At 45.9% G+C, this 25,160-nt stretch overlaps 1 protein-coding gene across 3 annotated transcripts in view; it reads left to right on the top strand.

The window, feature by feature from the left end:
- The window catches only part of FGF12 (fibroblast growth factor 12), a 232,866-nt gene extending 208,295 nt beyond the window's left edge, over positions 1-24,571 (top strand). Inside the window, exons 4-5 of one of the 3 annotated variants that reach the window (XM_063337441.1) lie at positions 15,073-15,271; positions 23,839-24,571. In XM_063337441.1, the coding sequence (XP_063193511.1) occupies positions 15,073-15,271; positions 23,839-23,957 (318 nt within the window). In that variant the 3' untranslated portion in view covers positions 23,958-24,571. The remainder of the gene's footprint in view (positions 1-15,072; positions 15,272-23,838) is intronic. The other 2 variants (XM_063337439.1, XM_063337440.1) reach the window with 2 other exon arrangements.
- The last annotated feature ends 589 nt before the right edge of the window (positions 24,572-25,160 follow it).

Raw genomic sequence — 25,160 nt, 5'->3', positions numbered from 1 at the left:
TGGGCTGGGATTCAGAAAATCCAGATTCTGACTCTGACACAGCCTTTCCAAGGATCTTATGCAACTGACCTCATTTCTTTGTGTCCTTTACCTCCTCACTGTGGTGGGACTTTCTCCATCCCTCGTAGGACCCTTGTGTGAGTGAGGTAAATGAAAATATTCAGTTGCTCTGCTGGTAGGCACCATTTGTTTCTATAAAGGAACAAACCTCCACCCTTACTTTTGGCATTCTGGGGTTGATCCTGCTGCTGTCCCACCGAGTTACCTGTGTAAATGTGAGTCTAGCATGACACAGGCAAGCATCATGATGGTCAAAAGTGCATTTGGCAATTTTTTTTCTCCCTAAAATAGTACATTCTCTTTTGCCATTTCCTCTTGCCCATGCCAGAATCTAACGTGACACAGATGAATTCTCCATGGGCCAAGACCTGACAGGGGCGCAGCCTGCCCCAAGCTGGGCAGCAAATCGCAATCCTGGAGCTGCTCTTCCAAGCTGAGCCCCACCAGGAAACGTCCCTCCTGTAAATGTTTCCCTGAAGCCTCTTGTTGCTGAGACCCTTCTTGCCTCTCCTTGGGGAGCTACATCAGCTCCCACGCCCTGCTTTGAACACACAGCGCCCGCCACGCTTGTGCAGTCCCACGGGAACCAGGGCACCATCACTGGATCCAGCAGGCATAAGCTCCCCTCCTTGCTCCCTGGGGGCAAGGAGGAGCTTTCACTACAAGTTTGCCCTGATTTTTTACCTTTCCCTAGGCGCTGCTGCTGGCCACTGCCAGACTGCTGGTCTTAAGCTCTTCTTAAGTCAGTTTTAATAAGCGTGTTTGAAACAGAAACGAGTCGCTGGAGAAGCTGGTATCCTCAGGAACGCTGCCCTGTCGCACAGCATGCCTGTCGTGAGCGTATGTCTGGCGTCGGGACGAAACCCACAGCGCTGGCTGTGAGGCTGCAGCATGGAGAAGGTTGCCAGCTGCCCACGAAAAGCAGCTGATGGATCAGTGTTGCCAGCGGACATTGTCCCCTGCATCATGGCCAGTAATTGGTACATGGGGCTGCGCTGTCCTTTAATAATAACCGCTTCTTTTATCGCCCTCTTCAAAGGTGGCTTTGCATACAAGACCAAGAGCAAAACCATAGCTCATTACTTGATTGCATAATTACATTCTGCTAGAGTGTAATTTGGTTATGGAGGTAATTAAATGGATCAAGGTCAGCAGTAGGGCTCAGGACACAAGTGGGGGAAAAAAAGGCTGAGAACTTTTTAGTGCAGAATACCACTCAGGTTAGTTTTTTGTGGCCTTACTGCTTGTCCCTCTGGCCTCACAGGCAAGATGTGATGCTTTTCACCTGGCTTTTCCACATGGTCGTGAGGTGGCCAGCAGCAGCACCAGGGTTGGCTGGCTGGTGGGGTGCAGGCGGTCAGTTCGTTTGAAGAGCCCCTTTGCTTCCCTTGCGGAGCCTTTCCAAAGGAGTCCTTCGAGACCCCTGAACCTGACACCCGTGTCACTGGGGGCTTTGGGCTAGATTTTGGCTGGAAAGCAGAAGGTTCGTAACCCTTGGAGCAGTTGTCTTCCAAAAGAGCTTTGTAGTATGAGATGTGGGGGAAAGAAACCAGAGGGTTTTAAATGGAGCTTTGCTGAGAACTGTTGTTGTTGTGCCACAGCAAGGACTGGATCAAATAATTCAGGGACTGTCCTCCCCACTGCACCCTCTCTGTCCTGCTGTGTTGAAGCAGGGGCTGTGCTACGCCATGGCAGCTGCCTCCGGCATATGGACATTACTGGGCACACAGACTGTTTTTTCCCATTCACAAAACTGGGGAAAGAAGGAACAAAAGGCTTTAGTGTACGTCAGGACTTGTAAAAATGAATGTACATCCTTCAAAACAGTAACTGAAAGTAAATCATGCAACAAAGTTTGAGTGTTGAGGCCTTCAGAACAACCTACTCTTTCCACAGGCTTCCACAGCCCGATATGAATAAATAATTTAATGGCTATTAATGTGAATGCTGCTGATTTTGAATCTCAGTTCCTACAGTATTAAACCCTACAGCCAGCTCTGCCCTTAAGGAACGTTCTTTCTGCAAGGGCTTTGTATCCATGCAAATGTTATCTGCACCCTCTGAAGAGGCTAGAGCTAAAAAATGGCTTTTGAAAATGTGTAGCGCCAGGATTATCACGCCTCATTTTTTATCAAGTTTACGCTAACGAAAAGAAACTAAAGAACAAAACCCAAGACTTTTCAATATCAAAGTTAAATTTAGAAAGCGGACTTTTTAAAGCATCCTTGTCAGACGAAAGCTTATTTTTTTTATCACCGGCTTAAAAAGCAAAATCTCCCAGCTCTCATTGTTTTTCTTTTGTGCCTCACGTGCCTCGTATTTTTTTACTGCCCTCCTCTAAGTAAAATGATCCCCATGGTGCTCTTACTTTCTGTGTGTTCCTCTAAGTGCACAGGTTGTTGCATGTATTTTTGTGTGTATTGGCAGTTTGCTAATATGCTTTGGTTAGGTCAGTAGAGATGCACAAGTGTAAAACTAGTAAATAAAGTCCAATGATTTTATAAGAATTCTGCCACTTGCCTGATTGAATTTCTGCTTCACAGGTTTTTACCTCCCAAATGCTTTCGTATTGTGAAGTACGCTGACAGTCGTTCATGGCTACACTGTTCGTTGCCCTGTGAGACAGATTTGGACAGGGTGGGAGACTGTGTGCCTGTCGCTGACCCCAACACCATAGACTGTAGGGGCAGAAGTGACTGCTCGGGTCGGTTAGTATGAATACATCATCAGATAACAGAGTTTTGCTAAATCATTCTGCTTGCATGAAGTCCCTGCCTTCGTCTGAGTTAAATCAGACACCTTGGGACAGGTTATCTTTGTACCTTTTACTCCTAGCGCCAGATGTTATGTTCCCACAAGACTTCTAATCTTCTCCTTCATTTCCTTTGTTATGAAAGTGATCGTACCCCTTTTAATTGAAACATCCTTGAATCAGTGTTTATTCCTTGAACAGAATGTGTGGTCCAGCTTTAGTGATTCTCAGAGGATCCAATTCTGCTCTTGTTGCTGCACTAATGATTCAGGACTTAGCATTGATTAAAACATGAAAACTATGAAATATCGTGGATAGTAAGAAAGGACCGTTATAACCATGAGCAAATGGTTTCTCTTCTGCGGGGTTTTTTTGGTGTTTTTTTTTTTTTCCTCCCCTTGTTCTGGAGTAGCATGAAAGAAAGCAGTAATGACACGTTCCTTCTCCAGTGATACAGTCAGGACAGCCCTGAGGTTTCCTTCCCCCTCTCAACGTGTTTTCTAGAACAGATGCGCAATTTCTTTAAAATTTATCATGCTAAGAAAAGTATTTTCAGACCTTTGGAGGATCCAGCTGTGACACGCTGTAAACTCCAGGCTTTCTGCAAGCCAAGGTGCTGAGATTCAAATAGGCAGGCTTAACAACTTACCTTTTTTCTTACTGTTGCTAATCTGGCTGTTTTTCTTTGTGGATGTTGGTGGTAAGTGCTTTTTGGAAGGCTTCTTGCTCCTATATCCAGTGTGGCTGTAAGGCATTTCAGATCATAAAGGAACAATTCGAAGTGGAAACTCTGCATGACAGGAGAAGAGGACCTTGCGTACAGCCACCACCCAGGTTACAGCATGCTGCTCACACCCCTGTTTCCCAGTGTGTGTGCACACAGGGCCCTCAGCTCCTTTTAAAGATCACCAGTGTGCAGTAGGACACTGACATTTCCCATACATCACGTGCCTACTTTATTATTGCTGCCTGCTGCAGTAAGCCAACTATCCCAGCCATCTCTGGGATTAGTGTGTTAGTTCAGACCAGGAGGGCGCTTTTGGAGCAGTCCCTCCAGTCACCCTCACGTACGGCTCTTCGGTTTGCACTACAGAGTTGTCTCAGGCTGCGCAAACTAGATTCCTTTTGGATGAAACTAAACTGAAGGGTGCCCTCCGGGAGCGCTCCTAAAGTGCCAGATATTCAGACCATGGGACCAGGTGGCAGCTAGACCAGACTGAACCCATCCTGGAATGTGTACGATGTGAGTGTCTGGCTCTTGCCACCAACAGTTTCCCTCTACGCATTCGGTCCGGCATTGTAGATACAGCCTCTGTAAAAGAAAACCAAAAGTCTACAGATCTGATAGTAAACCCTGTATCTCACTGAGACTGCATGCTGAAATAAGTAGCTACAAATAGGAAATAGCAATTTTTAACTCTGGATTGCTTTGTTGATGTATTTTGGGTCATATAATTTAAAGAGAGTTGCACAGTTTTCTGTATACTAGTAACACAATAAAATGGTCTCCTGCTTTACTGTGCATTGTGCCAAATAGAGTTAGTGTATTATATTACTCTCTCTAGAGTGACTATATTATCTTAGATTGGAAGTTGCAGTTATTAGTTGGCTTCTGAACAGGATCAGATGCCAAAGCTAATCTGAGTTCTCTAGCAAAGTGTTCAACAGAGTGAAAAATTTCACTATAGCCCCTACTGCAAAATCCCTGATGATACACTTCCATCTGTCTGATTCCTGGGAAGCAAAGCATCAGCTACTATGGGTCACTTGGCTGCATACGCTGGAACAGTCATATCTAAGCTGTGGCGTAGTTCGGGTCCATTCAAAATATTTGCGCATTGTCCATGGGTTATTTCACATCAAAAGGAAACTAAGAGAAAAAGAGCAAGTCAGGTTGTCAGCACAGACGTATCACAAAATCCATTCAAGGTATAAATAAGTCCCGTCTTCTCTGTAAAGTTGTTTTGGGCTGTGAGATTTGTCAGCTCTTTCAGGCTATGCAGAAATACTATGGTCCATATGTGGATGAGACTTCTGTCACAGCAAAGTTGGCTGATTTTCTGAATTCCCAGAAAATAAATGAAAAAAGGGCTGTCTGCACTTCATGCCAAATACTTTCTTTCTTCTCTTTTTCTCTCCCAAAAACGTTCTGAGGAGCTGGAGGCTCATTCATTCCTCAAGCTGAATATCCCTCTATAGTATACAACCAAAGACAGGCTCTTCATACACAATGAGCAATTTAAAGAATATTAGATGGGACGCTAGCCCAAAGTGTCTGGCCTGAGGACACGGAGCCTGGAGGAGTCAGGACCAGCAGAGGAGCCTGCTCTCAGGAATTAAAATCCAGCGCCTCAGTTACGTGACAGGTGTTCACCAACAAACTTTCTCCACTGGCAGTAAATGATGCTCAGGACCAATAGAAATGTGCTTGCAACCCCTCTTCAAGTCTTCCTTTATAGCACATTACCCACCTTCACTGATGGTTGGGATAATGAGCAGAGGGATTTGAAGTGTTTGGCACATGGTTTGTGTGTCTGCGGTAAAGCATCCCCCAGCAGAGATGGGGCAGACACCTCAGGGACACTCTGGCAGATTTTAAGGAAGCACCATTGATCTTTTTTGCTAGCTTTGTCAGCAGAAATGTTGCTGGGACCCAGGCTTTGAGGCACAGATCTCAGTGGGTTCCCTTTGGCTTTCCTGGTGGGCAGCAGAGCTGGCCTCCACCCAAGAATAAGCCATGAACCTTTCCTTTTCTATGTGTAAGCACTGCAGCAGCTGGTACAAGGGGGAGGGAAAAGCCATGTAAATTGTCATACTTCACAACATTTTGTCTTGGTTGTAGGATCCTGCCTGTCCAAGACGGGCTCACTGCAGCCTTAGTGGATGCTTTAGACCACAGGGCTTGCTGTTAATTGGCCAGTTGTAGCCAACCTGTCAGTAAGCTGTCAAAATATTAATAATCTAGCACCACTCATTTTCAGGATGGAAGTTTTAACAGCAAAGAAATTGAATTTCCAGCCCTGGTCATGACAGCTCTGAAATTGGTTTAGTGCAGGAGAGATCTTTCCAGCATTAGGGAAGATAGGGAGAGTGTCGGAGATGGTGCGTTCCCAACGAGTCTGCGGTTTGAATTCAAGAGTCAAAGCAAAGAGGCTATCTCAGCACATCAGCAGCTTACGGTTGTAATAGGCCTGATGAGCTCCTTGGCAAGTCCTCTTATCTTCTGCCTATGTGACATGTTACTTCAAAAAATGAACTAGGTGGAAAACTGGGCTAAAGCTGTTTTCTTTCTTCAGACCTGCACTCCGTGCCCCGCTCCGTACCGTTGGGTAGGAACAAGCGCGTTTTTGTCTATGTGCTAAAACTCCATCCACCGGAGGGTCTGCCTTACAAGGGCTGGGACTCGCTCGCAGTCCCCTTCTCCCTGACATTGTTATAACTGCATTATTTCATTTATATCAGAAAGCGAGGGCTTTTGCCTAAGAAACTGAACTGGAACCTGAGGGAAATAAGTTTCTCTACTAGTTCTGACACTTCTTGTTTCATAGAACACCCGGCAAGCCGGTTGCTCTTCCAGTGCTCAGGATCTCAGCGCAAAAGTGTAGAAAGTAAGAGGTTAGACCCTCTACTCCTCTCATGGTGAGGGCACTTTTATTAAATGCCCAAAGTATTCATACTCTAGTTTGAGCCTTTGAGGATAATTTTATTATAAATAATAGCATGATAAATCTAGTATTGACTGCTAGTTTTCCACTTAGATGTTTCTTTTGATTATCAGAAGAAAATAGTCATGTTTATAAATGCATAGTCATCATTTTAGTTTACACATTGTTGTTATTATTATCAACCATAATAAAAATAGCAATATCACAAAAGTAACCGAAGGCCACAAATCAATTTATTGTGCCCTGTGCTCAGGCTCAATTTGATGCCAAGTAACTCTCTCTGGCCCCATAGAGAGATCACAGGTTCAAAGCATCCCATCTGGCTGTCTTTCTAGGGTTCCTGCATTATTATTTTTCTTCGCAGTTATTTCAGGCTCTAGCAGATGAGGCAGTACGATGCTAATTTAGGAAATCTGTTTTTCTTGTATGCAACTAACATATCTTCATCTTGTCCCATCTTGTCTCATGATCGTTATCTCTGAATGCAAAGATGTATTTCTGGATCGTGGTTTGGAGTAAGCAGGGTTGATAACATTGTTACCAACTTCAGATACTTTGTCAGAAAAACAGAATGTAGAGAAGACAATGGATGAATTGGGATTCCCGGGTGAGAAATTACCCTGGGGTTTCACCAGATCCCCAGGCTGCCGGGAGTGCAACACCAGAGACAATGCTGTCAGAAAACTCCGCTTTGCAGGAAGCAGTTGCTTTCCTAGAAGAGCGATGCTGAATTGGATGGGCCGAGTGCCATGTGAATGTGCTATACTGCCATCACTACTCCAGTTCGTAACAGCTCCAACTTTTAAAAGACTTTAAAATTCCAGCTTGAAATAGGATCCAAAATTAAAAAAAAACCCAAACCAAACCAAAAACAAAATCAAAACAAACGCAAATCAATCAATTAAAATCCAGATATACTCTATATATTTTAAAAAGAAGGGATGAAAATTTATTCCATCCAACCATGAATTTGAATTTGGGGTCCATCATTAAGAAAAAAAGAAGCAAAGACGAAATATGTCACTTGCTCTGTGTTGCTCCATGGGTGAGTTGCTCGATGTGCAGGCTTTCCTGGATAATACTGTACACAGCTGTACCCAAATTTTACGCCGGAGCCTGTTCTCCCACCCAGCCTACCCAGTCTCTCCAGGGAGGTGTGGAAGTGAGCAGCCCAGCTGGAAGAGTCATCCTGAGTTATGTTCTTGTCAGCACTCATTAAGTTGAAAGCTGTGTTCCTATCAGGATTGCATGAGCAGCTCGCCAAAGGCCAATGCAGTAAATTTGGGCATTTTATTGTTTAGGAGGTAGTTGGTAAAAATGTGCCTGCACAGTGGATGGGCCAAGAGCTGAAAGCAGGAGAACACAATACTGAGGTATAGTGGGAGGGACAGGTCCGAATTTGGATGCCCACAACTCATTGTGTTCATCTGCTTTGTAGCCAAATGTGGGAGTGTAGCTTGTGTGGATCTATACGAGCTTGTTTTGGTCTAGGTAACCAGTTAGCTGGGGCGGAATGGAGCTCAGTGTGTCTTGCAGAACCTGCTACGGGTTTTGGTCAATACTCTGCCGTGTGCCCGGGCAGATGTCCTGGTTGCTGCAAGGTTACCTTGGGCATGTTCACGCTGCAATCACACCTTTGTTTCCAGCATTCGCAAACTTCCTCTGGGGTGATATGGGTAATTTAATCAGTCCGTGAACACGAAAAGGTGCTTTAGGGCAACTTGTGTCCACATATAGAGATCTGCAGCTTAGTTAGCTTGTCTAGCACTTGACTTTTTTTACCTGTCTAGGCACTCCACCTCGTGCTGGGGTGTTTTAAAATGAAGCCAGCCGAACAAATATGTACCTTTAGCACAGAGAGTTCCCGCAAAAGTGAGGGCAGATAGCCCTCTTGTTATATTTTTCAGAGGCAGCAAGTTAGACTGCTTGTTAATGCCGCTTCTCAGCTCTACAGAGCTGGGGACCAGACCTGCATGGATGGTGATTTATTTGAAAATGTGCTCCCTCCAACCCACAGATGGTCCAGGCGGAGCCAGAACGCTTGCAGATACCATATTGTCTCATCAAGTGAATCTCTGCTCTGCAGCAGGGCTGTACGCTCCCATGTAGCAGCTTGTTATTTTAAAACATATCTGCTCTCTCCTACTTCTAAAAGGCCACCAAGAAGACTTGTCACCAATCTCTTACGGAGCTAGAAGGGGGAGGAAAAGTGGAGTGTGAACAGTAGAATATCACCTGCCATCTGGACAAAGATGTGATGAGATGTAAAGTTTGGATGCACATTTGCGGTTCTTGGTCACAAGCCAAGAGAGAGCTCAGCTATAATTATTTCAAAGCATTTGCAGACAGATGCAGCCCTAGGTCATGGGAGAAGCTACGCTGGGGCAAGAGGCGGCTGAACTGGATCAGGCTGTATGCAAGGCATCGTTGCCTGCGGGAACGTGGCTGTGGTCTGCATAGGGCTGGTCCTGTGAAGAGGACCTACGTGGTTCAAGATCTGTCCTGGGAATAAGAGTAGACCAGGATCAAGTGCTGTGGTATGAGGTTTGTCGTCACAAATTCTTAGATATTCAAAGACATGTTTAGTTTCTGAACTTCCACAGGGCATTTGCATTTCATCCGGGAGCCCAAATGTCTTCAAGAATCTGGTGTCTTTGTTTATCCACAGAGGTCTATGCACACTGATACCACGGCTGGACTCGGTGCTGTTGGCATCAGAGGGGTGTTGATTAAACCCTGCTCTGGCTGAGGTCCGTGAGGAATTTAGAATGGGCTTTACTGGGTAAAGAGCACCATAAAGCAGATGCTCTTCTGCAGTGCCATCCTTTCCCCTGGGATGGAGCAGCACTCATAAAGACGCAGTGAACATGATCCAGTCGTTCCATGCTCTACCACCGCAACCACAATGAAATGCCACTGCTGATAGCTCTGATGGTATTTATGATTCCTACTTAATATGTTTTAAATGACTTGATGAGCTATAAGTATTAACACTAACATCGGTAAGCATCCTGAGCCAGATTCTCTGGAAGGGAAGCCTTGCCGTGCCATAGACTTTGGTGCAGTTTAGTGCTTTTATCCCATCTGAAGATCTGGCTCGGCAACTGTGCAGAACATAAAAGAGAAACCCGTAAGTGCTGTAAACAAAGGAAAACTGTTACTCTGGGAGTGTGTTAGTTAGATATTTCAACACTCGTAATTAACATCCCTTTCCTAAACTGTGGCACAAACTACTTGCAGAATGGGCTTTTTCTTTTATTGCTGCTAGTTTCAGTGACTAAATTTATTAAGTCATTAGGTTTGCGTATGGATGTGTATATTTGCTGTTCTCCTTTGGGCCATAATAAAAGGAGATCTTGAGGAATAAAAAATAGGAGATCTTTCTTTATCTCGCAATTTGGAGAATGTTTGCAGGGAAATGGCAAGCAATACAAACAAGTGGCCCAGTCCAAGGGGATGCTGAGTGAGCAGCTGGGTTTGGGTACAACAGCTAGTGACAGCCTTCTCTCTGGCTTCCTTCCTGTCCCTGAGCATTGCACATGGAAGCCTGTCACCGTTCCTGCTGTGGTCTGGGGATATCGAGGGCTTCTGTGCTGGTCAGAGCTTGGTCTAAACAAACAAGGGAGCAAATTGATCGCTCTCATGATCAGTACGCAGGAGCACTGTGCTGTTGCTTACGGGGGACCCTTTCTTTGCACCTCCTGGCTGAGGATGTCAGCCTAGTACCAGCAGGGGCTGGCACTGCTCTCTCTTGCTCAGAGCAGCACCAGGGATGTCCTCTGTCCTGGCAGCGCTGTGCCTGCACCAGGGCTGTGACACCATTGGATTGGCATTTTTTGAAGGAGCCGAGCTATCCGAGGGTAACAGTGTATTCCCCAAATACCCTGCAGCCTCACGTTCACGCGTTTGACAGCGAGATGCTTCTCCACCGATGTCTGTGGAGCTTCTCCAGCTTTACAGAAGTGCAACGGAGAGTCCAACCAAACTTACTGTGTTCAAGGCCAAGAGGCTGGGTTAGATTTACTTGATCAGGGCAGATGAAAGCTGAGGTAGACTAGAAAAAAAAAAAAATCTGTCCTCTCACAAATGACCCCCAGCCTGTGCTGCTGGAAGGTGGTGGGGGAAGATGCGGCCAGACATTCCCAACACCTCCCTGAAGGACCAGACTGGCCCAGGGGATCGGTTTGTGCCTGGAAGTCCTGTCCACATTTCCATCTACAGATGGCAGGAGACATTACTGGGATCAAGGATAAATGAAACATCTCATTTTTCTAAAATTTTTGGGGCAATCCATGGTACCTTATACCCTCCCTCAGCAGGTCTGACACACCGAATCCCTCCCCAAATGGCAGCTGCAGCCATCTGGCTCTCTTTGATTCCCAGTGTCATTGATTGTGTTCTCCCTAATTTTCTGTGTGATAGCTACCATTTTATTTTTTTTCTAGGCTGTGCAACTTCCAATAAAACTAGAGTTAGCATAAACCAGACCTATGTTTGTTTTTCAAAGCAAATCTAATTACCCTTCTTACTGGAATTGCCTTTTGTTCAAAGGATTGGATTGAGATACAGAAAACAAGTTGCAGGCAGATGCTAATCATTTTGCATGTAAATTACTAACATTTCTTTTACAAATATTTCATGCAGGTTTTTAGTTTAACAATTAAAAAAAAAGCTGCTGTTTCAAACCCCTTTCGGTAATATCTATAGGCATTTAACAAAATGCCTCACGCTCTAAATCTCCAAGTAGGAAACAAATAAATGTATTTATTTACTTTGTATGCAGAAATGATTTAGTCGAAGAAACATATTTCACATGAAGATAAAGACAGGCAAATTTCCTTTTTTTTTTTTTTTCCGAATCACAAGCATACTCTTTAATGAGAACTGGTGGGTTTTCTGAGTGAGCTGAGTTCATGACGGTGCTGTCAGGAAACTGAGACCTCTATCGAGTTTGTACAGAAAATAGAGTCACCACTTATTTCTTTGTTTATAGACTGAAAAAAGGCCATTGATTAAAAGATGAAGCCATCTGTCCTCTCCCTGTCTTGTAGCTGGTCATGCTATTTCTATCAAGGAGAGAGTTGGGAAAATAATTGAATGGGATTTGTTATAAGCTGTTTCAAAAGGTCCCTGCACCAAGTGAGAGAGTGAAGTGGGTGCCCTTGACCCCAAGGCTTACCATACCATTACCTCTGGAGGTGGATGTCCTTATGTCCCATCAGAAGTGAGTGGGAGACACAGCCTGAGGATCCCTTTGCTGGTTTTACCCACTCTGTATCTGTGGGATGAAGAGAAAGTATTGGACTCGAGGTCTGCCCATCAAGCACATTTCATCAACACTGAATTCATCTTAAAAAACAAACAAACAAACAAGTTTGCATGCCCCAGAGGTCTGGCCAATGGGTCAGTGGTTTTCAAAAAATACCGTCAGTTATCTCAGATTTCAGTCTGTGCAGCAGCGGCCGCTAAGAACTGTTTTATTACTGTGAAGCCTGTAAAGCTCACCTGCACTTTCCTCTTTCTTCCCAGCTCTTCTCTGCCCAAGACAACTGATAAAGCAGTTCCCACCTGATTCGACATAATTGCCACAATTAATTTTGACAGTAAAGCTTGCAGAGAGGTTCTGCCATTAATATCCCAATAGCCTTTTGTTATTGGGAGCCCCAAAGCCATTAGCAAGAGGCACGTGCAGAAACGAAGTGACACAATATAGCTGAAGGCTTGATGTTGGCCACCAAGAAGCTTTCAATGAAGAAAAACATAAAGGTTTGCATGTTAAATAGATTTAGAGGACACTCCAAATATCCCCAGGTGGTGGCCTGTGTCCTGCTTGTCTGTCTCATCTCCTTTCTGGTCAGCTGTCCTTTTTCTTCTCCATCTGCATGCTCTTCGTGTTATGTCTGCATGAGGTAGTGCCCACACCAAAGGTTTCCGGTGCTCGAACCTGTGAAGACCCTGCAGCGTGTCAATGTGGTGGCAGGATGAATTGCGTCCTGGTGTGTGTTTGTCCCTGCATGGCACAGTGGGACACTTGCTGTTGCTGATGAGGCAATATACGTAAGGAGAAGGATAATAATAATGAATAACAATGGTATTATTTAACTATAACCTAGCTGTCAAATCTGTGGGTTTTCTAAACTGCCAATAGACAGAGCTGGGATGTTTCTTGGTGGTGTTGCCATGGTTAGTGTCCTGACGTGCTGTGGCAGCTGAATTGTGAGGGATGAGGAATCAACCAGCCAACTCACAAAAACAATGGGAAGGTTTTGTTGGCTTGTGGGGGAGCTTAAACATTTAAAGGAAATCACTATTTTTTTCTTCATTTTTCTTAAATTTTCATTAGGTCGATATCTTCAAATACAGTTGCGTTAAAATGCTATGACAATAATGCTGTTTTATTGGTACAAGTGGCTATACAGTATGGTATCTGCTTTTATGAACTACTGCTGCATGTCATTAAATATTTTACTGTGGTAATTTTAAAAGAGGTATTTATCTGAAAATTTGATTTTCAATAATTTTTAAATAAAATCTTTTTTTTACTTTCTGAAACAACATTTTCAAAAACTTTTGCATTTTGTCTTCATGGAAAATTAAAAAGTAGTCTTTGTTCCACGCTGAAATTAAAACAAACATCGAAAATCCCGATATTTTGTGCGCAGTAAATTCCATGTTTTGGTGAGGTTGGTAGTTATCCTTCACAGCCTACCAACTTTTCAGTTCCCATAAAGGGAATTTTCATGATGAGCTTTTATTGATGGGGTAACGAAGGCGTGGGAATGAGGATTGAGTTGTCCGGTTTGGTTTTAGAGATTCTCTCCATGGCAGGGCTTGCTGCCTGGCTGGGCCTGATGCCAAGGGGAGCCCCCGAGCCAGCCGGGCGCAGGCAGTTGCCTCCCGGGTGAGCTGCGTCTTCCGAGGCAAGACAAAGCCTGGAGATAAAGAGCAGATTTAAGGAGCGCTTAAACACTGATCTTTTGGGAACCTACTTCAAACACTGTTTTATAGTGCTCTAAGTCATCTAGATCTCTCTTAACTTGTTTCACTCTCTTCTTAAAATATTTATTTCTCCAGCAAGGAAGACTCCCTCAGATAGGGCAAAATGACCCGTTGGGCTGACGGTGTTTTTATCTGTGTGGTGCTAATGATTGATGCAAACTTAACGTGTGCAGCACCGCTCCGTGCTTTCTGCTGTGCTTTATCTTCTGTGGCTTCAAGCCTGCCTGGCTCCGTAGGTCTGTTGCACGCTGGATTTATTGTCAGACCAACAACAGTTTATATAATCCCCAAAGCGCTTTGGAACACAAACCTGAGTGTTGCTGAATGTTCAAAACGTTCACTCTTAAATGAGGTCTGCAGTAAATATGTGGCCTTACTCCAGATGCTTTGCTCAGATGTTGGTCATGGGTTTTCCATTAGCAAGGTTGGAGGTGCTCCCAAAGACTTCTGAGTGGCAAGGGCTTGGGAGAGAGCATCCTGCCTTCTCTCACGGGGCTCTGAGATACCTTGTCTGGGTCCTACAAGAAGGGAGTTTGTTGTTAAAACAGTTTTTCTTCAGGAAATGCATATTCATTGTGGCTTGAGCTTTTTTCCCAAGAATGTCATAGTTTTAAGGAACCCAGTGGAAGAATTTGTTTGGACAGGATGAATTTTCTGCTCAAAATCAAAGTCTGGGAATAAAACAACCCACCAACAACCACATCTGACTCAGTGAAGGTTTGGGAGACCACTGCCCCAGAGTCCCCTGGCCAGCCAGGTCTTTTAAAAGAGGTTTAATATTTCTCTGTTGTTAAAATATTGAAAAGTTACTGGGACATGACAAGTTTTGGTCCATAGCTGAGTCTGTTTTCCTCCTTAGACTTTCTTCAAAGCCACCCCAGAGCCAGCACAGACTCAGGGGATGTCTCAGGCAGGCCCATGCGTCCTCTGTTCCTGGGCAGATGTGGGACCAGTTCTCAGTATCTGAAGAAATCCTTGTGTCAGAAGTCTTTGCAGTTACTTCTTTCTCTTTACTGAAAGATTTCCAGGATTTGTGCCAGTGTTTGCTCCCGTTGCTCTTGAAGATAAATAATTTACTTGTTTTTATACTGCTATTTGTCTGACTACACTTATATGTCTCTCATAAAATACCTTTTGCCCACAAAAATCTGAAGAAGACTCAATGTTTTAGACAACAACCATTGCATATTTCTTGCCCGTCACAGGGAAGGTAAGAGGAAAGCCAGGGGAAGGCGTTGGGAGCGGCAGATGAGCAGCAAGGCTGCGTCTGCTTCTCAGCTCTCTTTTTTCTATTTTGCTTAGTATTTCAGTCTAAATCCTGGCAAATTCCTGACTTTTTCTGCACATTTTTCATGCCTGTTTACTGTAGGCTGTTTTGCAGACCACAGCTGTGCCAGGAAAGGAGCGCCTTCCCTTTCAGTGGGGAGTTTTCTAGATGTGTGTTATTGCTGGGAACTGCTATTGCTGATGCCGGTTGTTTTCTATTGTTCAACTAACTGCAATGCGTGACCGTTGTGTATCACTCAGTGATGCCTAATTTAGGAAATCAGTGATTAATTCCTTCCATTGTTTTTTCTTCTCTCTCTCTCACTGCAGGATGTTTTCACACCAGAGTGCAAATTTAAGGAATCTGTCTTTGAAAACTACTACGTTATTTATTCTTCCACGCTGTACCGGCAGCAAGAATCCGGACGAGCGTGGTTCCTGGGACTCAATAAAGAAGGTCAAATTATGAAGGGAAACCGAGTGAAAAAAACCAAACCCTCATCACATTTTGTACCCAAACCCATTGAAGGTATGGAATCTGCCCGCTCCCTCCATCAGTGGGGTACGGGGTGGGGGAGTTTGCAGCTGGGGCTTTGCTGGATGGGGCTGTTGGACTGCAAGACCGGAAAGCAAGGACAGTATTTCTAACATTTCAGAAAGGTGCTGGGCTGCACTGTTAGTGTTTCATCTGCTTTCCTTCCCATAGAATAAACCTTACATGTCGTCTCGAAGGGGTTTCTCAGCTTTGGGGTGCTAAAGGATGAATTTGAAAGCCCAGCAACATGAGAAGCTACTGGGAAAGGAAAGCAGCCCTCGAGCGGCCAGTAGTTCAGAAGGAATCCGATCCAGCAGTGACCATAACGTTGGGTTCTCTGTGAGGATTTTCCCAACATCATTCCGTGGGTTTTCAGTCCCATGTAGAGTCAGTAAAGACAGGATTTATCTCACCTGATTTTAGACTTTGACACCTTGTTTATAGTAACAGAAGAGAAATGGGTCCTAGCAACACGGCTGTGGATGTACTTTATATGTCTACCCTAAGATGACGTAAATCTGTTTTTTCTCATATGTAAAGACATCTTAGTTAGTCGGGGGGGGGGTAGAAAAACCTTATCATAGATGTCCAAAGTTGGATGAGATGCTGTTACGCCATATGCCATCATCACAGCATGAGGCTTCAGTGAAAGTCATGGAGTTGAGGTTTTGCCCTCCTGCTGTAGGCTGTGCCCTACTGAAGTGTGCCACAGGCTCGGGCCAGAACATTTTGCTTTTTATGGGCTGACCCCTGATAAATGGAGGGATACAGTGTGATGATCCTTGTACTTAGCAGGTACTAACTTGATTCTGGAAACAAGGAGACCTCTTGTTTTCTGTTGCGTGGAAAAAAGGCTACTTTTTGATCCCCAAACTACATGCACATTTCTGACCCCATCTCGGACCTGCCAGTGGCCACCTCAGGGACACAGCAGCCCGGGGCTGGCCTCAGCTGCCTGGCTCCGTGCCCCCTTTCCCTACCGCCATGCTGTCTGTGGCATCAGGGCTGGACACATGCAGAGAAGGGATGAACTGATGCTTTCCTGACAGGCACCACTCACAAGTGGTGGAGGCCACAGCTATGTCCGTGCACTAGTAGCTGTTTTAACAGGTTCCCAGCTCAGGCGCAGGGACAGAGGAGCGTGCGTGTGTGAGTGAAAGGCCGGTTCAGGAAGGCAGGCTGAAAACATCTGCTGGACCACTGAAGCAAAGCACGGTGAGAGACATTCGGCTTGGCATTCAGAGTATCTGTGGCCTTTGCACAGGAGACGGACATATTGGAAGTGCAGAGAACAGCCTGGAGCCTCTTGTCCTGTGCTTGTTTTCAATAGCTTTTCTGCAGCCGGGAGCCTTTTCTTGTTTATCTGAGACATTAGTGGGATTGGTGCCCTAAACCCTCCTTGAGTTTTGCTAAGGAACAGGGCCTGCTTCAGGCATGGTGTCGGTCACCAGCTTCTCTTTGGTCTCCTCCTCTCCTGCCTCGGCTGGTAGGAGAGTCTTTTGCAAGCGTTAGCTTTCACAGCTGGATTTCCAGCTCCTTCTGGTATTTCTTAGCTGCCCGGCTGGGTCTTGGCACTGATCAGTGGGTTCCTTTGAATCCAGGCTTCTTTTTTGATGTAGTGTGCGTGGCGTCCGCTGAACGGCTCAATAGTTGTCTTCTGCATGCATTAAACTAGGCCATTGCTGTGTCTTTCCTCATGGAATGCCTTGCCTTAATAGAGGTGCCTGACCCACAGCGGAGTTCTCATTGCACCAAATGCCGCTCCGGCTTTCATTTTGAGAAACCCAGCCCAGCCCGAGAGCTTCCCTTTCCTGCAGTTGCATCCTCCCACGCTTGCTTCAATCACAGCTGTCACATAACCTCCCGAGCGAGTGAGCGCTTTGGAAGTTGGCAGCCAAATTAAGGGCTCCTCCACCCCTTCCCTCCTCCACATGCTTTGCAGTCAGCCTCTGTGAGCACTGCTGCATCAAAGAGCTGGCAGTCTCCCAAGCCGAGGCACGTGTCAGCTTCCCAAAGCATTCAGCTGTCTGGGACTGTGACTCCAGACGGAGGACTCTGTTCCCCAGCCTAAGATTCATTGTAGGTAGCAGAGGCTTGTGGGGAGGGTTGGAGTAAAACGCGCCCAGCTCCACGTGATTTCTCTGCGCTGCGTCCATCAAAGTGTCCACGAGCAGAGCTTGCAAGCAGAGATGTTACAGAAAAGGGGCAATTCCTTCCCTGTTTTAACAGCCTCTTTCTCTTTGTCATGACTCTCGGGAAGTATTCAAAGCATTCCCCTGCTATATTTGCGTGTCCCTTCTGCTAAATGCTGTGGCGTGCTCCAGCGTGTGGGCTTTGCTGCTTATTCAGGCCGGTACTTCGCAGCTTCCATCTGCAGTAACGCTCCCAGCTTTCCTTTTGCTCCGGTACCACCACCAGGATTAGCCCTGCCACATGATGGCTGAGACAGTAATGTATGCAAGGAGGAATCTGGTCCCCTGGGAAGGAGAGGTGTTACATACATTGCTAGGAATCGCTTCACCCACCACTTCAATGGCAATTATCTCCGAGATGAAAGTTCCCAGTTGTTTGCCGTGCGCAGAAAAATTATGCAGCAGCTTAGTGAAGAGAGAGTTTGTAGGGAAAGGAAACACAAAAAAGCCCAGATTGCTCCCGAAGCTCATTTGACAGTTGCTTCATAGTGCTTTCTGAATTCAGAGGTCCTCTTCCTCAGAGGACTTCTCAGAGTTGCAAATGGGCAGTAAACTAGTAAGTAGATATGAAATACCCAGATAATTTCTAAGGAAAATATATATGTACACATGCATATATATATATATAGTGGTATTTGTTTACGTATGTGTGTTAGCTGTGGCTTTTAGCAGCTACATCTTTATGCTGTGCTAATCCCACAGAGTGTTTTGACTCCTGTAGATCATCAGGATGCTGGAGGTGTTGTGTTGTGAAAGTCACTAGATACCAACTGGAAAAGTTTTGGGGTTTGGTTGATAGGAGGGTTTTTTTGATTTAGCGTAGGTAGGATTTGTTTGTTTTTTTTGGAAATAGCATTAAGCTTAATCAATATAAAAGCACAAAAAACTTGCTAAGTAATAACAGGGGAAACGTTAAGTTCCTGTCCCATCTGTGCGCAAGCAAAGCCAAGGCAAACAGCCTGGCAGGCAGCAGCTAATGTACTGTGTGGTGCCAGTTTTGGTTAAAAACACATATACGCAACACATTTCTTTTGATATTTTTATTTCTGATCCCTGATAATTCCAGCTAAATGAGCCCTTAAACTGCAGACGTATAGATTGAACCAGACTGCACAAGAATCAGCTTGAGTATAATTGTCACTTGGACACCAAGCAATCTTTTAAAGCAATTTCAGTCTCTTTAAGTGTCTGTAGTGATTAGTGCTGGACAAACACTACTGTCCACAGTGCCTCTTGTTCTTTTGAATATCCAAACCCATCTCAAACAATGGGAGACTTTTCTGGTCTGAGAATTTTATCAGATGCTTATTGTGGTTGTGCTCTGTTATTTGTATTTCCTTCTCCTTGAAGACACCAGTTCCAGATTGCTCTCCCAAAAGAGCTACTTTTCATCTCTCACCTGGCCCAAGCCAGAATGCATTTGGGGTGGCAAATCTGGCCACAGAAAGCAGAAGACGACTCTTGCTCCATCTGAGCGGCCCCTAGCTCTAAACTCATGGTGCTTCAGCCCTCATGACGTGAACACGTCTCAAATATGAAGGTGACCTGTTAATGACTAGTCTGATCCATTTATTACCACTGATGAATATCTGTGTGCAAGGAACAGCAGCCAGGTCTTTCCCACTATGTTTTCCCAGGGATGCAACATCCCAGTTTTGTTACTGTGGAGTCCTCAGATGTTGCAAAGAAGTACAGGACACTCTTGAGCAGGAAGATGTGGTAGACCCAGTGAAAATGCTTTAAAGGTATCACCTTAATCCACAAAACACCCTAAAAAGTGTTCTTCAGAAAAAAAAAAAAAAAGACAAACCCCACACTCCTTATCAGTCTTTGGTAACACAGCTCCTCTTTTGTGTCTGTCTTTCAAGTGGGCAGGCTTTGGTATGTTCTCAGTCGCACGGTAACTCACTTGTTCATCTATCAAACTCCTAATCATCTTATTAGATGGCAAATGCCATCTAAACACTAAAATGTGTTTTAACCATGCTTTTGCTTGGCTGTTTATCATCCTGTGCTGCATTTCTTACCTGAACAAACTGTGATTCCATCTGGCAGCATCCTGCACATTTAGCCGCTGGATAGATGCGAGCTCAAACACCTCTGAAACGCATCAGCTGGGACGGGGTTTAGAACACAGTAATTAGAAGCAGAAAACGAGGGTGCATAATCACTTGCTCCCTCCTGCCCCTAGCTGCTGCTCAGACAATTAATTCTCTTCACCGAAGCATTAGCTAATGCAGCCGCTACTGCAGATACCGACAGCCGGAGCTGTGGCATCCGTCAAGGGAAAGAGCCCGTCTCCCGCGCTGTCTGCCGGAGGATGGGTGTCCAGCCCTGCCCGGACACCGCTCCAGGCTGCCATCGTGGCGTGTGGCGATCCTGCGGGGCTAACGACCTGCCTACCTGCTAAACAGCAACTTGGGGAACATTTGGTTCCTCCTACTCGTTAGGGTGTGGGGCAGGGAAAGCCAGAAGTCCTTCAATAAGCTTTTTCCCGTATTCTAGAGAAAGAAAATGGAGCTTGTTTCATGCCCTGAACCTCCTCCACTGACAGCGATGCCAAGTGAGAAATGCTAGGATCAGGACACAAAATGGTGCGTGCTTCCCAAACTCAGGCAGTCCCTGAAGCCGCACAGGGTGATTTCGGTTTCCCCGTGTGGGTGGTGTGCCAGTGCCGTGCCTGGGAAGCAGAAATGATTCTGGGATCCTGCGCCAGCTCATAGGCGAGAGTGCGCTATTCCATGCCTTCGCCTTTGGGAAGGATGCTCCCCGCCACCCCCTTCCCTCTTGCTTCCCCAGTTCCCCAGACCCCCCAATTTGCCTTCCTGCCTAATTTGCGAGTTGTTTCTTTGTGCAAAATTGTTTTCTTGCGTGTGCGAGCGGCAGGCACTGCTGTTTAGCAGGGAAGCAGAGAATCCAAAGCTGCAAGAACCAGAGATGGGCACAGCTCCGCTCCCGCTCACCCCCTTCCATTTACGCCTGTGGTTCTTCAGCAGATCAAGCTTACGGCACTTTTCAATTAAAGCATGAATATGGATGTGTTGATTAGAATCTGGGACATAGGAGCTGATTATCTGATTGAAGCTCCACAGCATTAGCTTGGTTTCCAGACATTAAGGGCTGCATTTGGCTTGGTGTGTGGGTGTGGGTGGGTGGGAGAAGCAAGGCAGAGCAGGGAGGGATATCTCTTGTTCTAGCCAAATTGCTCATCCTTCCAAAGCTGCCTGGTGCTGTGTGCACCAGCAGACCCCCCCAAGCGTCTGGGCCTGCCGGCTGCCACGCTGCTCCTAGTTTACCTGGATGCAGGTGACAGGGGCAGCCTGTCTTCACACACACACGCGCGCATAGGGACCTCAAACAGACCTGTCGGGGAGCGTTGCTAGTCCCGAACCACAAAGATGTATTTTAAAGCTGGGAAAATCTGAGCACTCGCAACAGTCCATTTGCAAACACCCCCCTCCTCCCCAGTCCATGACTAACATCTCCGTGCGTGAGTCACGCTCAAGCGTCCTCAGTACAAGGAGTAACAAACTGCAATCCAAGAGCTGGTGTCGCACAACACGTCCCGCCGTCCTTAGACCCCCAGCGTGTGCGGCTGTGTGCATACGCACCCGTGTGTCTGTGCACACACATGCACCTGCGTGTCACTGTGCACGGGGGTTTGCAGCCGCCGAGTGATGGCCATAGCTCAGCACGCGCGTACGAGCCGCTTGTGTAGGAGAGGATCCAGGCACTACCTTGTGTGTGATGCCATATAAATACTGTGCACGCCGGTCCTGTAGGTGTATCTAGATACTGAAAATACGCCTGTCCTGTGCTGCTGCAGATTTTCTGGCATGGTCTGTTGGTACAGCCTGTCTGGTACAGAGGCTTTGACAGCTCTGTCTGAAAATGTGAGCAGCCCCCGGCCGTGCCCCATGTCAGTACTTGTATCATGCACTAGACTAGAAGATAAACTTAGAATTCCTGCCCTGTTTGCATACTAGGTACAGGATTTCCTTAATTTTTAGCTGCAAACGTTGTTTACTTCTGTAGCCTAATTTATATTCATTACTCTGTGGGCCTTGTTAGCAGCTCAACGTTTTCACCCAGCGGCCACGGTGAGAGGCAGGGAGCCAAGGAAAGGCAGCGTGCTGTAGTGGTGGAGCTGCTGCTACCGACTTCGCTCGGGCGCAGCCTTTGTGGTTAAGCATCTGGCCCAGCCTGCTGGGGAATTAGGGATGAGTGTGGTGAGATGAGCTTAGTCCATACAGCTGCCTGAGGGAAAAGCTTGCCAGGTCCCTCCGCCTCCAGCCTGAGACCAGAGAGGTCAGGGTGAAGACGGCACTGCACTTGACGCACAACTTTGTCTATGGGACATTAGGGGCACTGGGGCAACGCCGCCGCTAATACCCAACTCTGCTGGGCAAACATCACGTGAGAGAATAAGGTTGGTTGCAGAAGTGATGTGCATCCTCAGTGTCATCAAAAGGCTCTGCATCTCAGGCTAAGAAATCATAAGGGCACAGGTTTTTCTCAGTTGTTAACCTTTTCATAGTTCTTCAAGCTTTTTACTAGATGCTTCTCTGCAACAGACAAATTCAGCGTCACCATGTTGCTGAGTGACACTCAGCAAGGTATGAGGGGCAGCTCAGCAGCTGAATGGGGACATGAGATCCCTTTTCCTTCTGTTACCGCCTTGCTACACTCTTTCTTTGCACCATTCAGACAGCACTGATAGTCTTGGGCAGCTGACAGGCAGTCCTGGCATTGCCCATTCTGGCCCAGACCCATAGGACAAGTCATTCATTTTCTCTTTTTTTGTCATTTTCATCAAAAAATGGCTCCAGCAGCAACAGCAGTTTGCAGATTGGTACCTGCCTTGCAGCCACACTTGGAGGCCCAGCTACCGTGTGTCTTTATACTGCTTTGAAAGCCTCGCATGAAAAATGCTCTATGGGAAAAGTAATATTTTTTCACTGCTCATATATTCAATGCAATATCCCTCCTATTAATACACAGTTGACTGCACTTTATCTCTGTCCTGTATTGTTGCACACTGCTATAACTGTTTATCTAGCTAGGAGTAAAATGCAGAGCAATAACGTCATTTGTAGCCTGCCTCTAATTGCCAGGATTTATTTGCAAATTGGGGGAGGTTATAAATATAAGCGCATACATTGCCTTTTTGTACATGGGGTATTTTTTTCACTTCTTCAGATAATTTTCGCAATTTTGTTCTTGTTGAGTACCCAGAACCAAAACCTGCTGGGCTCTGTCCCTTCTGTTTGAGCTCTGTTTGTGACATGCCAGCTTTACAAAATGAAGCACTACACCATAATTTCTTTGTATCCTAATTTTTGCAAAGATCTAGCTATGACATTTGCAGTCTGGACCTACCACAAGTTCTCAACTCTCAATGTGCCTGCCCTTGAGAATTGCCACTATGTCAGTCACATCTACGCCCCACATTTGCGATGGGCTCATCAGAGATGCTCCCTTTGGTGCGAGCCGCTGAGCCGCTCCACGTGTGCCCCTGCTCTGGCACACCTCACACGGCGTCAGGACAGCCATGAGGACTTAGTCCACATGGTGAGTTGGATAAATGCTTTATGCTGCACAGGAGATGGGGATGTGCCGTGCCTTGGGCAGACGTTGCCTTCTCAGGCTGTCTAGGCTCCAGCGAGTACATTTTTATAGGACACACATTGCTTAGCCAGGGTCTGGAGCGAAGGTGCCCTGTTCTCAGGGGCTGCCAGGTGATCACGCAGAGCTGAGACGGCTCCTGGCTTGCTGGTCACTGCATGCATCCCCATGTGTCTGCTCACGGCCTTGGCCTTGGCTGGCTGTCTCGATTTACAGGGGAAAAAATAAGAAGTGCTGAGAGCAGACCTCAGCTCTTGGCCGAAGGAGCCAAATGGGCTTGAGTCACCACTTCCAGATCCAGAGCTTAACGCCCAGGAGGTTTGGTTGGCTCAGATGCAAGTGTAGTTTTGATTCAAGACTCTGAAGGGCTTCTTGTTGGAGGTTAAGGACTCGAGATGATACATGGTGCTATGAACTGGAATGTTTATTTTTTTTATATAAATATATATGAATATAACATGAACAAAACAGTAAAGTGCAGAAAACCTAGAAAGACTTAACCTGTGAGAAATGCCCTGTTTCTACCTTGGAAGAATCCAGAGACAAAAGGAGGGTCTGACTGGCAGCGAGGGCAGGTAACAGATCCTTCTACCGCTGGGTCACTGAGGTTTCTGTAAGAGTGTGTGTGTGTGTGTGTGTGTGTGTGTGTGTGTGTGTTGGGGGGTGGAATTTCAGCATCACGTACAAAGAAATAATTAATTATGGTCAGTAATGCCTGTTAACGGGTGTCTTCTCTGTTTGCAGTGTGCATGTACAGAGAGCCATCGCTGCATGAAATTGGAGAAAAACAAGGACGCTCAAGAAAAAGTTCAGGGACACCAACCATGAATGGAGGCAAAGTTGTTAACCAAGACTCGACATAGCTGACAAATACCCTCCCTTCTTCCAACTCCTCCCCTCCCACCCACCTACCCACCCCACCTGGCGAAACCACACTGAGACGACGACAACTGAGCAAGGCAGGACCTACCGGTAGTGGCTAGGAGTCCGAACTCCAGAATCTTTCTTTGTGTAGGACGAGGAGGTTGAACCCCAGATCCTGCCTGTTGCAACGTTTTAAAAAACAAAACAAAACAAAACAAAACCAACAGAAAAAAGTGAAGAAAAAATGTTTTAAATCAGGACTCCATTAACATTTTCAAAAGCAAACTGTTTGCTCTGTGATCAAAGGGGGAAAAAAAAAAATCTCATCTCTGCATAACAATAATAATAATAACAACTAATAAATATAATAATAATAATAATAATAAAGATGTTACCTTTAAAAATAAAACAAAGCTTTTGGAAAATTGAACTTAGCATATGATGTGCGAGAAACACATGGGAAACACAGCCTGGGACTGCGCTTTCTGTCTTGTACTTTCACCTCACGTTCACACCACTGTTTTTTCCGTCCCTGCTTCCCTGGGGATGGATGGGATTTTTCACAAAGCAGGAAGGGTAGGGATGCATTATGACTGTGTTTGCTCTGCTATCAATAAAATATGGCCTGTCCGAATTAGGAGTCTGACAGTTATGGGCAACAAGCTAGCTGCTCTGCATTCAGCTTTTTCCACCCTCATTCAAACACTGCGTAGTTATTTGTTGCGAGTGTCACTATGTGAGTCTGTTTGACCCAAGTCTGGCATTTTATGCCTTTTTATCATAATTATTTATATTTATAGGCTTGTTTTACTGTATTAGTTGCCTGGGGAATTTTGGAAATGGGTTTTCAAGTCTCACAGGATAAAGTGATCATATTTATTAGGGAAGGGTTAGAAGATAAAGGGAAGGAGGGGTGGCTGCTTGCTTTAAAATACAAACCGGAGCAAGAAACGCTACTGAAATCCCGGCTGTCAGATGGAAACGATGAGGTGTGTGCTGTGTGAGGGGGTGCCAGGGATTTCAGCGATGGGAAGAGGGGTGCTGGGAGGTAGAAGATGGGGTGTGTGGGGCTGGGGGGGGGCAGCCACAGAGGACCGTGGGTGGTTGCGCATGTCCAGCTGTGCCAGGGCGAGGAGATGCTGCCGTTTCCTTCTAGCAGCCGGGCTCTCCCTATGTGTTAAGGCTCCACACACATCTTGTTT

Source organism: Chroicocephalus ridibundus, chromosome 6 (assembly GCF_963924245.1).
Source record: "Chroicocephalus ridibundus chromosome 6, bChrRid1.1, whole genome shotgun sequence".
NCBI classification, from domain to species: Eukaryota; Metazoa; Chordata; class Aves; order Charadriiformes; family Laridae; genus Chroicocephalus; species Chroicocephalus ridibundus.
The sequence above is the reverse complement of the archived record's forward strand: the minus strand, read 5'-3'. Positions and strand labels throughout refer to the sequence as shown.